At 35.8% G+C, this 15,283-nt stretch overlaps 1 protein-coding gene across 2 annotated transcripts in view; it reads left to right on the forward strand.

The window, feature by feature from the left end:
* The first annotated feature begins 249 nt into the window (after nucleotides 1-249).
* The window catches only part of MEOX2 (mesenchyme homeobox 2), a 65,062-nt gene continuing 50,028 nt past the window's right edge, over nucleotides 250-15,283 (forward strand). The window contains exon 1 of one of the 2 annotated variants that reach the window (XM_036328010.1): nucleotides 250-1,155. In XM_036328010.1, the coding sequence (XP_036183903.1) occupies nucleotides 642-1,155 (514 nt within the window). In that variant the 5' untranslated portion in view covers nucleotides 250-641. The remainder of the gene's footprint in view (nucleotides 1,156-15,283) is intronic. The other variant, XM_036328011.1, reaches the window with a different exon arrangement.

The raw sequence follows: 15,283 nt of genomic DNA on the forward strand, positions 1-15,283 counted from the left end.
CAGTGCCCCAGTGGCGAACAAGACACCTTTCCCGAGCGAAGTGAGCGGCGGGCCCGGGAGTGCGGGGTTGGGCCTGGCATGAGCGCCGCGCCCGAGCTGCGGGCGCCGGGAGGGAAGAGCAGCTGCCGCCGGGCTCGGGTGGACCCGCTGGGCGCGCCGCTCGCAGTCCCGGCGGCCGGCAGGGGCGGGCGGGCGTGGACGCTGTGTGCGTCCAGCAGCTTTAGGAAGTGGAACTGGAAGCGCGTGGCGCAGACTGAGCGGGAATTTTGGAGGCAGTTTGCATGTGGTCAGCGCCGGGCTCCTAAGCCAGCCCCCAGCTCACGTTACACTCTATTTATAACCTCTCAGAGCCGTTTCCCCCTGAAAGCAGTTCCCTGGGACCACCTTCTTTTGGCTTCAACCTCTCCTACTCTTGACATTTGAGTCGCTCGGAGGGAAGCTCCTTCAGGTCCGAGTGTTTATATGTAAAGGAGACCGGCCGCTAGGGCTCGGGACCGGGACTATCCCAGCTCTGCTGAAGCGCCAGTGGCGATTGCTCGGGGAGGGGGAAAGTCGCAGGGTCTACTGTGAAAAGTGACAGAGGGTGGTGGCGTTTGCAACCTTCGCGAAGTCTTCTGCCTGGAACCCAAGACTTGCATGCTATGGAACACCCGCTCTTTGGCTGCCTGCGCAGCCCTCACGCCACCGCGCAAGGCTTGCACCCGTTCTCCCAGTCCTCTCTCGCCCTCCATGGAAGATCTGACCATATGTCCTACCCCGAGCTCTCCACTTCTTCCTCGTCTTGCATAATCGCTGGATACCCCAACGAGGAGGGCATGTTTGCCAGCCAGCATCACAGGGGACACCACCACCACCACCACCATCACCACCACCACCATCAGCAGCAGCAGCACCAAGCTCTGCAAACCAACTGGCACCTCCCGCAGATGTCCTCCCCGCCGAGCGCGGCTCGGCACAGCCTCTGCCTCCAGCCGGACTCGGGAGGGCCCCCGGAGATGGGCAGCAGCCCGCCGGTCCTGTGTTCCAACTCTTCCAGCCTGGGCTCCAGCACCCCGACCGGGGCCGCGTGCGCGCCCGGGGACTACGGACGCCAGGCGCTGTCACCCGCGGAGGCGGAGAAGAGAAGTGGCAGCAAGAGAAAAAGCGATAGCTCAGGTAAGGCGCGCCAGGCACCCTGGGCAAAAGGGGCGGGGAGACGTCAGGGAAGATGCTCTCACCAGAGTGAGGAGGCAGGGAACATGGTACCTGTCTTGCCCTCTCTGGCTCCCCGCCGCATTCCGCGGGGCTGCCTTGGTCCTGTGATTTGGGGACACGTGTTGCTGAGAGGGTAGAACTGCGGCCAGCAGCACTAAGCTCTCCAAGGTTCAAACTAGTTTACCAGAGGGTTGAGAATAGAAAGGACAAGTGACAGTATGTGAAATCGATTGCAAAGCGTGACCTTCCATCTGAGAGATGGGGAGGGGAGTGGACCCTGGGATGCAGCGTCCGCTGGGCATGCGTGCGGGCGCCGTTCCTTGACTTTTTCCCCTGCAAGTTCCCGGCTCTGAGTGGCTCGATTTTTCCCATCGTTAACTGGATTTCCAAATTATTGCACAATATTTGGAACTTGCAATGGAACTTGGCAGAGCGTATGAGAAGAAAAAAAAAGTTTTAGATTTTTTTTTAAAAAAAATTCTGATTTCAGAGTTCTTTAAATAGCACCCTTTTCTAAATGGTAAACATTTCCCTTTCTTGGGGAAAAAGATATAATCTAGGAATTCAGAAGATTTTAAGGAATGTGTCAGAAAATTGTTAATAAATACATGCTCAGACTCTTGAAGAAATACGAGTCGTAATAATAGTTGTATTGTGGCACTGACTAATCTAAAGAGAGAATCCGAGTTTTAAAGTGGAAAGTAGCATCCTCCTCCAATGGAGAATTATCGGAGAAAGTACTGGGAACTAGCAGTAGCCCCAACTGTGCTGGTTTGCTGCATCCCTGAGGCCAGGGTACGCGAGGGTGCGCGGTAGAGGCTGATCTTCCCAGGGATACGTTGAGTAGCCACGCAAAAAGGGATGCTGGAAGGCACAGCCTGCCAAGGAAATTGTCACAATCCAGAGAAACAAGTTTTCCAGGCAACCCTCAAAGCCCTTAATGGATGTTTTACAATGAAGCGAGTTGTGAGGTTTCTTCAGTAGCTATAGCGCAGCAACCTGCGATCCATCTTTTCAGAAAGTGTCATTTGTTTAATATAATATTTACGTATTTTCTCCCTTTGAGGAATTGGTTTAACAGTTCTAAAAGGCAATTCAAGACATTGGTTTGAAAGACTGGGAAAAAGTTTGTATTTTATAATGCTTTAGGTAAGATCCCCCATAAATGACAATGAGTGCCCACATTATTTCATTTTTCCTTTGCAGCAATGCTATCAATTGTTCTTCAGGATGAGTTATGGGAAATCTAACCTTTACTTTCCAAGGTCAGAGGTAAACTTTTAATACTGGATCACAAATTAGTTTATACCTAAGGAAGTTACCAGTAGTATCACTAATTATTAATAGTTGTTACTAGCCGTAAGTGAAACTCTCAAGACAGAGTTAAGAGGTTAATCATAATAAGAAGGCTTCCATCTTCATTATAAAAAAAAAGCAATTTTAGAATGCCGTGATCTGATCAGACACAGCACTTGATATCAATATAACTTTTTTTGGGAAACAGATTCCAGTTCAGATTTGTCAGCTCACATTTGCAGTTGCCGGAAGCTCTTACTGTTCGCTTTACTTTCTGCAATGAGAAATCTACGCAAGAGATTGTTGTTCCTTATGCTTCCTGAACTGAACCACTGCACCTAAGTTGCTTAGGGCAAACAGGACTTTCATATAGACACATGTTATTTGGGTTGGGAGGAAACAGGGAAAGTGGGATCTAAGCATCTACTTCCCTTAATTATTTTAATAACAACTTTAAGAAAATTGGTTATATTAATAGTTCTACTCTCCTTTGGTGGAAAATAACCATATAACAAAATAAGGTTATTTTCACATGTTGAAGCTAATAGAGTGCAGGAAAAATCAACAGACACAAAAGTTAACATCAGCTACATAAAGTATTGACAGATTACATCTTAGGTGGGAACTACAATTAGTCATCACCAAGGATAGAATCGCTGGGGAGTTAGAATGAGCATTTTCTTTGATGGGATCTTTTGAAAGAAATGTTGACTAGTTAAAAGGAAGTATCCCAATAGTTTCCAGTTAAATATATGTATACTCATTGAAAATAACATTTAGTTTGCCAGTTTCACTATTTGAGTTCATTTATATTTGTTATATCTTTAGATAGATTTCAGTTCAAGATATCTTTCTCCTGTGATGATATTGCATTTGGTCTTCCATAATTCATGTTCACAATTCTTTTATTTTATAGTATTGTAAGGGTATCTTGTCCTAGCAAAAATTAAAGTGATGTAGAAAATCACAATAATTCTGATATATTATTAACACGTCTCATTGCTTATAGCGCAGTTTTATTATTTCATTATTTCCAAAGATTAAATTAATTTTTGAACTTTTGCAATTTTTAAATTATATTAAAGTCATATGTCTAATAGAGACCATTTATATTTTGTTAGGCAGTTTATAATAACTATGTATTTATAGTTCAGAGTAAATGCAGTACATAAATCCAGTGCAAAGTCGGAACCAAATTCTGTATCCTTGCATCTGATACCCAGATATCTTGTATGTGTGCATGACCGTGTGGAATTTTAATAGGATTTTAAGCACCAGAAAATATTGAAAAACAACCCAAATTTTATCCATGGTAATGATGCTAAAACTACCATATGTAACACTTACCAGCATGCATTAACACACATTTCCCATCCCAAACACACACATATACAAACTCAAGAAGCTTAAGGATCTAGAAACAAATATTTATGGACTTTATTCTTCCATTATAATTTATTGACAGTTGAAAATAACCAAACTTAATAGAAAAGCACACTGTTATTTTTTATATGTGTTGAACATTTTTTTGCAACTTTGAACCTGCTCTGCTTTCCAGTGTTATTACCAAAGCCAACATCTGCCACCTCTTCAAAGGGACTCTTAAAAATCGAAACTTTACAACTGTACTTAAAACAATCTATACAAAGCAGGTGATTCTGAAAAAAAGTCTATAAATAGGGTGAATTACTTGGCTTCAATTACATTTGATTGTTTGCCAAGCAATGTAGTAATAGGTATAAAATGCCCACTAGCAGTTAAAATAACCCAAGTAGATTAATCAACCTAACTTTAGCTTATATGAAGATAATACACAATATAAACATGTAAATATTTTCTATTTAAATTAATTGAATGGATATAAGTATGTTTTTATACAGAATTAAAAATTTTATATAAAAAGAGAATGATTTGGGGATGTGGATTTTATAAGGTTTTGAATCATATTAGATTCTTGTAAAATGATAAATATTTTATTTATAGCTACACGATATAAAACATTTATTGTCAAATTATGTCTGTCATATGCCTGACTATGCAGAATGACAAGAATGACATTAACAAGCTGGAAGTTAAATAAAGAGTAATATCTTACCTACCCTAACTTTGGTATTCTATTCTAACTTTTTCTAGATAGTCAAACATTATGTTTTCTAAAAGGAAAAAAAGTCACTTTATCATTCATTTCTGTGTTACTGATTATGTTTATTTTTTAACATTTGCTTTAGAAGTTTAAAAATAGTCCATTAGCTCTTGGTTACCATAAGAAAACATTGAACAAATTAAATGTTTCAAATGTATGCAATAAAAGATATTTTTAGTCTTTTTCTTGCAATGGTAGATTAATTTTAGGTATAAACATTTTTAAATGGTGACCTGACATTAAAAAACCTAAGTACCACTGACCTATATGCGTCTTCTCAAATGATTATACTAAGAAGCTATGAGTAACATTAAGATGTTTTATTGTTGAAAGTCAGCAATAAATTAATTATAGAAATAGGAATAGTTTCAAGTTCTGTGTAAATATCTTTATAGTTTATTTGAAAGGGCAAAACATTAAATGTAAGGCATGACACTTCTAAAACTTTCATTTGGGTTCAAAACTCAGTACTAAATATTGAAAAAATTTAATCTTTGTTTATAGTAATTATCAATGGAAACCACTATGTTGGCATCCTGTAAGCTTACTTACTAAAAATAATAATAATATATTTTAAGCATTAATGTGTTTTCCCTCTGTGTTTAAAAACATAGACCTTTCATCACAGCATTGGAATTTATAATAACTTACAATATTTGTTGTGTGACCTAAAGAGTCTCAGAAATTAATTTTAAGCAAAAATGAAATAGTAAAAGAGATCAACTTCTTCCCTTAGATTCAGGAAAATTTGAGAGACTAATGCCATATTTATTCAAATTAACTTTTTTTTTTTCCATTTGAGCTAAATTGTGTAAGAAATACGCATATATAAATACATACTTGGCCTGGTAATGGTGCCAATTTTATTCATTTACTATATTTAAAATGGCAGCTGGAAATACAAAACAATGATGTGAGGGCTTTGTAGATTTCCATTTCAAATGAGAAAAACCAATATAATACAATAATGTATTTTAGTTTTTGACTCTGTTCACTTCAGTCATTTATTTCTAAAGTTTCAGAATGGGTCTCCTTTCCAAGCATTGCTATAATGATTACAAACATCTATAAATGATAAATTCTAAAGATGAAAAAATATTAGGAAATAAAATACACATAGGAATTATTTAGTATTTGTTGAGTATTAACTTTGGATGATTTATCTCTCTCAAATTTTCTGTATTTTTGTCATATTGTTTTTTGTTATAAAATATTTTGTGGGTAAAATATATTAGCATATGAAATGAAACTACCAAGAGTAGCATATTTACCTCTGATTGTAATCATAAAATAAGAAGGATTAATTCTTAAGTGGCCAGTTAAATTACATTTCCTGGATTATGGTGTTGGTGTGATTCCAAAGGTTCATTAAAAAAAGATGAAACACAAACAAAGGCCAAAGTCCACAATTTAGAAATTGAGGTAAGTCTGATGTATTTAATCAACAGAGCGCATTCTATTATCACAACTTATTTCTCTCTATTTGTGTTGTAGTCATTAATATGGTTTAGTCATCACTAATAACCTTTTTGCTATAGTTGTAAAAAAAATGAAGCACTAATGTGTGTTTTTTCTATTTTTGTTATGATGCTCTTATGACTACTTCTTGGAAAATTTTTTGTCAAACTGAACGTCCCAAGTTAACCTGGAGTAACACAATAAAGAAAGTTAGTGGCAACATTCTCTACACTACTCCTAAATGGTAGTCATGGGTGAGGTTCAAAATCCAACTGGATAAAACTTTGCAGAATATTTTATTTCTCTCATGGAGTGAAACTTACAATGGTAACGGTTATTCAGGTCTCAATCTTCAATTTGCATGACCTATGTTGAAGCAAAATTAATTCAAATCTGATAACCTTTCCTCTATGGTTTTCTACTTACATTATAAAAAGGGATTTATTTTCACTTTAAAAAAGTTATGCTAGATGATATTTTATGATACAAAATAATCAATAATATATTTATTGAATCATTTGTGTAAATTTCAAACACATTGATTTTTTTATTTCAGAGTATTTCCAATTAATGCCTTTAATGCATTTTAACTAAATTAACAGAAAGTTACTTGGTAAGAGTAAACGTTCAGATATAATTGAATGGGTCAATTATTTTTCCTCTATATTTGGAATTTTAAATATATAATAAAAAGTAGCCTATTATTCATTAAACCTTCATTAATAATGTTACATTTTCCACAGCATTTTAATATTTCTGAATTTATACATGTTACCATCTATAAATTTGGTACTATGTATTGGAATATTTATTTTTATAAGATTCTGAAAATACTTTATGATATGTTCTTTGGTCTCTTACATGTGCATGTGAACAAGAATAATCAAGTAAAATCTGTATTATATGTATGCATTTTTGGAAAGGGTTTGCATGAGTGAGAGGAAAATTCCTTAATAATAATTTTGCTCTCTCTCTACTATATAGATTTAAAATTTAAAAATTGGATCTTTAGCTTATATGATATTGCTATGCTACTTTTAAAAGCTAGCATTTTCTTAAAAGTTTGATAATTCTAAATATTTATGTATTTTGATGACTTAATTCTTATATCCTTGGAGTTTTTACTTTTATTACAAATATAACGTGTTTACTAGGTAGTACTTGTAGTAGTAAAACCATTGGGGTTTTGAATAAAGATTTAGATTCAAAATTTGTTTCTCTTCAAAATTTCATAGAAAAGCTTAATTCCAATGTTTTAAATGTATTTAAAAATCCTATTTTTCATAAGTTTTCTTTCTAAAATGTTGTAGGTTTGTTTCTTGAACCTAGAGAGTTACACAGATTGAAATTATGAGTATAAGGTGTCTTTCCTAATAGTTTTTCGTTTATCCTGTGTTTTATTAGAAAGGGTAATGGTAAAAAGGGAGAGTGTTGTATTAATGAGAGCATATATTTAAAAGCACACTTTAAAATAATATATTTACGTAGAAATACACATACTAATAGATAGAATTCCAAATTTAATTGTTTGATAACAGATCCTCTGAACGAGAGCATCCACCTTAAACACTGCAATAGGATGTTAGATATTCTAGCTGCAAAATAAAATATTAGGCTTGAAGCACACACAGCTGTGTGGAGAGTCCAACTGGATGAAGCTGTAATCAATGATAGTCATTAAAGTCAAACATGCCAACTCTCCTGCAGTTTTTGTTTTCTTTTTTCCCCTCTAGCTCATTATTCTCCACATGCTTCAAGAGCTTCCCATAATACCATAAGCAAAGAGCTCCAGTTATCTTTACATGACTGTGGGCAAGAAAATGATTAAGATGAAGTCATTGCTCAGGCTCTGTGGAAACCTAGAGGCGGGCCCAGCTTAGGTTGGTGGATGCCAGTAGAATTTTAAAGGCCTGGAATTTTACTCTTTGAAAATATAGCCTTCAAGCTTTGCCAGAAATGACACCCAAATAAAAATTTATTTTTGCAAAGTGATAGTTATTTGCAAATGTAGTGGTGAAATGTCCTCAGTGTCTGTAGAGATGGCTTCTTACACTGGCTGGACTGCACAGGAAACTTGTGGATGATTTTTCTTAGCCTCTTGAAAAACTAGCAAACCACACTGAGGTACACTCTTATTTGTCGAACAAAATAAAATGCTCCTGACTCTTATGAAACGAACAATGAATACGAAGTAAACTTTACAGCTGGTTGATTTTATTTTGATAGCAAAATCATATGGTTCAGTAAAATAGAATGATACCATTAAAAATTTAGTGGGAACTAAATAGATAAAATGTATCTTTGATTTTGTCAGAAACCAGTAATTTGACAAATGGCTTTTACATTTTAAGAATCCTGTAAAGAGAGCTTTATTACTAACTGTATAGTTTGACATTGTGACATCTCTCCTTATTTAATATTTTTCAAAAGTAAAATAAGCTCTCAGTGTGTTTACTGTTTTTCACGATTAAAATCTTTGCAACTACAGGTGTAAACTGCATTTGCTTTGGTATACTTTTTTCTTATTTGAAATATAAATGGGTCTGATTGCATTAAACTAGGCAGCATGTAGATGTAAATTATAGAGATAGAGTGAAATGTCAGCAAAGCCAGAGGTTAGGCATCCAAATCTAAGGGCCTGCTGCCATTCACATTTCCAGGATTACCATCTTTGCATGTCTACCTTCAAAATTCAGGGAATTGTAGATACCTTTTCTTCCAGAACTATTTTTTGTTTCTGGAAATAGAGCTTTATTAAACTTCTTTTTGGATGTCCAGATGCTTTAGAAAATTAAAAGAAGCAGCACACTATTTTTTTTTTGCATATTTAGCCATTAGTTGATAAATCATGAAGGATTTATCTTATTTCTTAGTCATTCTATCACACAAGGAAATAGGTGGCACATGCAAAGGTATAATTTAATGATTATTTGATGGTGGGTAGCACCTAGCAGAGCAACAGGAAATGGTAAATCACCCAGGGCCTGCCCACAGTTGGAAAACATTAATGTATCTAAACCCGAGGGGGTAAGGAAGGGGAGCTTTTTTAAAAATCCAGAATCCAGTGAGAGGCACAGGAGAGGGGCCTCCTAGGAACGTTGGGACCTCAGGTGGAGGATTGGAGCTGATATCAAATGTCAATCCAGTCATCTGTCTTCATGCCTTCCAGTCTCCTCCTATTGCCTCCTATTGGCCAGATGCCATAAGACAAAGAGGATGAAATCCTAAAGGGATACAGGCCTCTGAGGAGTGGCCAGGGTAGATCTAGGAGAACACAGCGTCTCACTCTGTCTCTTACGAGCTGTGATTTAACTTCTCTCTACCTTAGTTTCCAAAAAATTATAGTGAGTTAATTAACATAAGTTACTGAGAATAATGTTTGTCTCAGTAGGTGTTGTAATTTTTGTCATGTATCAATGTAGGAGCCATTATGTTGTGGGTGTGCACCATCTGAAAGCAATTTCTGTCTATGTTGCCTCTTTATTTGTTTTTTACTACTAATAGTGCTATACAAAATGTTGCCTGCTTAAAAGACCGACAAAGATTTAATATAATCTGTAACTGTCCCTCGAATTACTAGTATCATGCTATTTTCCTGAAATGTAGAGTGAACTCTAGACCAAGTTGTGTAAAAGACTCAAGTTGCCTTCACTTAATCACCCTGAAGATTCCCATTCCATAGCCTCTTTTGCTTGGGCATCTCCTAACCTTCTTTCCTGAGTGTACCCTGCCACTTCTCTATCAAACACCTGTTTTCAAAAGAAATGGACAGAGCAGCATTTAGTCAAGAGGGAACAGAACTTCAACAGAAAGGATTTAAATGTGACAGTGAAATTTTAGGTCTCTGTTTCAGCTGTTACTTGGAGGTTGGGTGTTACATTTTTCTGCTGCGCTATAGAGTTTATTGCAGAAGGAATTTACGTATCATAGCTCTTTGTTATTTCTAGTGGTTCCATTTGGAGAGCCTCATGAATGGCAAATATGCAAATACCACTTAAAATGTATTTATATTCCCCACAAAATGCATAAAAACCATTTTAGTTTGATAACAATTTCCTTTTTCAAAGAAAATAACTTGTTTGTGTATTTATTTATATTTAACAACCTGTTGAGAATTATTGCTTAAGTTGAGGCCAGAGAGAAGAGCAAAACTCACAAATTCTGAGTGATTAGTTAGTTACACTCTATTTTTTTTATTGCTTAAAGTATTACAAAGAGTATTACATATGTCTCCTTTTTTTTTCCCGCCCTTGACAATCCCCTGGCCTCCCCTACCCCCCAGTGTCTTATGTCCATTGGTTATGCTTATATGCATGCATACAAGTCCTTCGGTTACCTCTCCTACAGCCACAGTTCAAAGTGGGCAATTCAGAAATGTATTTCAGAGACATTTTAAATTATTACAGTGATGGTCTGTGGCAGTTGCTTTTGCATAAACAGTAGAATCAAATGCTGTATTAAAATTGTAAATGCCGAGTTAACTCTCCCAAAGCTCCTGTATTCACAGTAATTTAACCCCTAAAGTAAGAGAAGTTCAAAGGACTCCTGATTGCTTGACTGCTAGATCATGGGAGGGAGTAGGGAAAGGGGTGCAGGAATAACAAAGCACTGAATGTTCAGTAATAAACAGCAGCGACAAGAAGGATCGAACACCAACTAGGCATTACTCTTGAATTTCAGGGTAGGCTAATTGTGTTAAGTTGTTTTTTGTAATAAGTTGTAATCAGTAATGTTGGAACAGATCATTTGAATCAGAATCATTAAGACACTAGAAGAGACCCAAGGCATCACCCAGTTCAATGACTGTATTTCCTAGAGGAGAGAAAGCGCCCAGAGAAGTTAAGTAATGTCTGTCCATTCAGCCAAGTAGTGGCAGCTGAGCTTCCATATCCTGACTTCAGCCTAGTGCCCTTACAAGGAAAATCTCATAAAATATTTTTAAACCTTAAGGTTTTAGTCTTCCCAATAAAAATAAATTTCAGCATCATTTAAAATGTTGGCTACTGCGTTTGAGGGAATAAAGTGCAATTTCACGAAGTGCTTTACTTGGGTGTAAACTACCTCTTTCTGAATCTGACTTTATGTCCTATTACCTCAGTAGTTTTTCATTCTTGTTTTATGAATATGAACACTGTGATACTTTCTTAGCTTCCATTTTCCAAGGACACAGTTCTTATTTTCGATTACCAATGTGCCTGCATATTTTTGACACCTCATACAATAACTATAGAATTTTAGTTTAAACCAGAGTTTAATATATGGCAATGTGCACATGGACTTTGCTGTATTATACCAATAAATTATATATACTTTTGTAAACAGAATCATATTTTGGGTAGCCATTTGTGAAGTGAAGAATATATTACCTGTTTTAATTTTTTAAATTTAATACACATAAATTTGGCCAAATTGAGATTTACCTATAATGCATTTGCTTTTTTGTGTTCAAAGTAATAAATAGCAACAAATAAACAGCTATCAATTCTTTCTTGTCTCAGGTCATTAACTTTATCTCCATTGTTAGATAAGTATTGATCTTTTATTTTATTTTTTTTATATATTTTATTGATTTTCCACAGAGAGGAAGGGAGAGAGATAGAGAGTTAGAAACATCGATGAGAGAGAAACATCGACCAGCTGCCTCCTGCACATCCCCTACTGGGGACGTGCCCGCAACCCAGGTACATGCCCTTGACCGGAATCGAACCTGGGACCTTTCAGTCCGCAGGCCGACACTCCATCCACTGAGCCAAACCGGTTTCGGCAAGTATTGATCTTTTAAATTTAATATAAAGGATGGGGCAAAAGTACATCTACAGTTTTTCAAATGGAAAATAATACAATAATTAATAAATACTAATACAAATATAAGTTGTGCCAGCCACTCACAACTGTAAACCTATGTTTGTTCACCCTGTAATCTCCTTACACAGAAGATACTAAAAAATATTAATGGTTGGCATTTTGCCTTTGCTAACCAGATGTGTTTTTCTTGTTTCTCCTGCTTTCCTACCCACACCCATCTTTCCCACAAACTGTAAACATCAGACCCATCTGCTCCTCCCCAAAACAACGAACCATATAACATCTGGAACACTCTTCACACTGACCTATCATGCTAATTCCAGATCATTACTTCTCACTAAAACCTCAAAGCACAAAATTAAACATGAGAAATACAGTTGGTTTTTCCAAGAATTTTTCTTTTTTGACAAAATATCATTTTATTTTCAAAATAATTCCTCATGTACATAGTTAATTTTAATTTACATTCAAAAGGCCTTCATATTAATGGTTTCAAATGATGATTTCTTCTTTTATATTCAGGACTTAGCTATGCTGTTTCTTCCAACACAGCTCAGCCCAAATCCATACTATTGCACATCCTTCTATATATTTCTTCATATTCCCACTTTAATGTCTCTTACACTTAATTTTGTTTCTTCCCAGGTCCCCTGTGCACTGTCTTCTGAGTATCTTTATCTCTTTTCATTCTTCCCTAACACAATTCTATATTGACTGTAAAGTAAAATTTTGACTAATGTCCATCAATAATATATTACTAGATTTTACTTGTATTGATTCTTGTATGCAAATTGTGTTTAATATCAAACATACATATAAAAATGTAAGTATTATATAATCTGATATATAATTAAACATATAATATAATCTCATATATATTAAATTTATAATCAGGTAAATAGATAGATTTATGGTAGCACTTTCCTGGCAAAGCATTCTTTTATCCATTCTTTTATCATGTATGTGTTCTTATACTTTTTAATGTGGGTACTTAAATGTATACAGTCGTAGCTGCATATAAGAAGTTTCCCACAAGATTTTCCACATTTCCCCCCATCGACTAAAGAACATTACTTACTATCTAATTTCTTGGATAAGAATTTAGGGCTGTAAATTCATTGGCTTTCATCTATAATCTCCCACCTCAATCTTTAAAGGTTTTATTGACTAGCAGGGCCAGTTTTGTTGACATTGGTTTTAACTAATATTTCTTCAATAAAGTTGTTTATGTCTAACACTAGAAAACATTTTTATTTTGAGAAAATTATAAATTCACATGCAGTTGTAAGACATAATAAAGACGAATCCCATATACATTTTACCCAGTTTCCCGCACCCCAATGGTTATATCTGGCATAATTATAATTCAATAACCAAAACAGGAAATTGATACTGGTATAATCTAGGAAACTGATATTGATACAATCCACTAACCTTAATCAGATTTCATTAGTTTTACATGCATGCGTGTGTGTGTGTGTGTGTGTGTGTGTGCCTTTAGTTCTATGCTATCTGCCAATTTATTTTGTATTTTTATCCCATAGCCTGGAATATATTTTTCTTTTCTTTTTTTTAAATATATTCTATTGATTTTTTACAGAGAGGAAGGGAGAGAGATAGAGAGTTAGAAACATCGATGAGAGAGAAACATCGATCAGCTGCCTCCTGCACACCTCCCACTGGGGATGTGCCTGCAACCAAGGTACATGCCCTTGACCAGAATCGAACCTGGGACCCTTCAGTCCGCAGGCCGACACTCCATCCACTGAGCCAAACCGGTTAGGGCATTTTTCTAAAAATATTCATTATTTTCATTAAGATCTTGCTTGAGACACCTTCTCAGGTCTGTGCCTCCCTTCTCTTTCCAAATTAATGTCTATAGACTGCATAATAATACACTTAAATTTTGCCTGATGGTTCTCTTTGCTGTTCCTATTTCAGGTCTCTAGTTTTGATTTGAATTACATGCAATCCTAAAGGAAAAGTCAGTGTCTTCTTTTTCTTTTAGTGTGATATCCAACATTGGGATCCTATTTGCTACCTAGAAAAAGCTTCCCTAATGATGAATAAGTGACCTGTGTTAGGGGTTTCCTGAGACTTTTAGTTCCAGGCGTCCAGTAGTAGGGCAAATTCAGGAGATTCTTGAGCAACCCATAAGAGAGTTTAATGGATATCTAGCTTAAGTAATTATCTGTGTTTGTTTCTGATTGATTTTTATGGATGCTTCCTAAAGTGAAATACTTGTGATTACATGGTATATATTTATCACTTCTGAAAAAAATGGACAATAATTAATATGCATTTACTTAAATAACTTGGGTACTAGAAATATCATGGAGTAACACTGTGAAGTATATAATTGGCTAATCACTATGCTGTATAACTGAAACTAATACAAAATAATATTGAATATAAGCGGTAATTTAATTTTTTCAATATTTTTTTTGAAAAAATTTTAACTGTAACAGTTGGAGCATATCTGAAAGTAAAATGCAAAGAGCATTATATTGTAAAACTTTTTGGATAAATGCTGCGTTTACTCAAACAAGTGTTTACTTAAAATACATCCATAGTTCTGCAGAGGTCAAAGTGCATCCTAAAATAATTATTAATGAGACATAATCTACAAGCCTGAGATTTGGCTAGTTATCAAAATAACAGCAAAAGATAGACATTAAATTATTGATTTACATATACAATATTAAAATGAAGTAAGACACAATATAACAATGGATGTAAATGTAAAAAGATGGAACTTTGGAAGTGGGAAAGCAAACAATGAAAGCATATTAAAAAATGTAGGGTCAACTAGGGAGATTCTTCCAGGCCTCTTGAGGAATAGGGAGGAGAACATTTTTCTGGGAATGGGTGGGGAACATGCCAGGAATTAGGCTAGATTTTCCGGGGGAAAGTATGAAAACATAATAGAATCAGACAGGGGCAATTAATGATAAAACATTATTAACTTTCAAAGCCTCTCAAATATGGTCTCTGGTATGAATTCCAGAATTGCAAAAGTCAGGTAGTTGACCAACAGAAGAGCCTATTAGGAGAAATTTTTAACTTTCTGAGAAGAAAGTGAGGATAAGTGTTCCTTTGGCATTAGAAAAAGAGCAAATGCAAGGAAGAGTGAAATATATGGAGTCTTATGTCTACAGTGAAACATCTGGGTCTATTTGACTGTGGCCATATATTACACAAAGAAGTGCCACAACCACAGAGTTTTGAATATGTGGGAAGGACGAGGACTATTCATTAGTGGATTCATTTTTAATAGAGATTAATTGGTAATTAATTGATGATTGAACTGCTAGTGATTTGTGGGAGGAAAGGCAATATTAGGTTAAGCAACGATATCACTAGATACATTCATGTTAGAATTTATGA

Source organism: Myotis myotis, unplaced genomic scaffold (genome assembly GCF_014108235.1).
Source record: "Myotis myotis isolate mMyoMyo1 unplaced genomic scaffold, mMyoMyo1.p scaffold_m19_p_11, whole genome shotgun sequence".
NCBI classification, from domain to species: Eukaryota; Metazoa; Chordata; class Mammalia; order Chiroptera; family Vespertilionidae; genus Myotis; species Myotis myotis.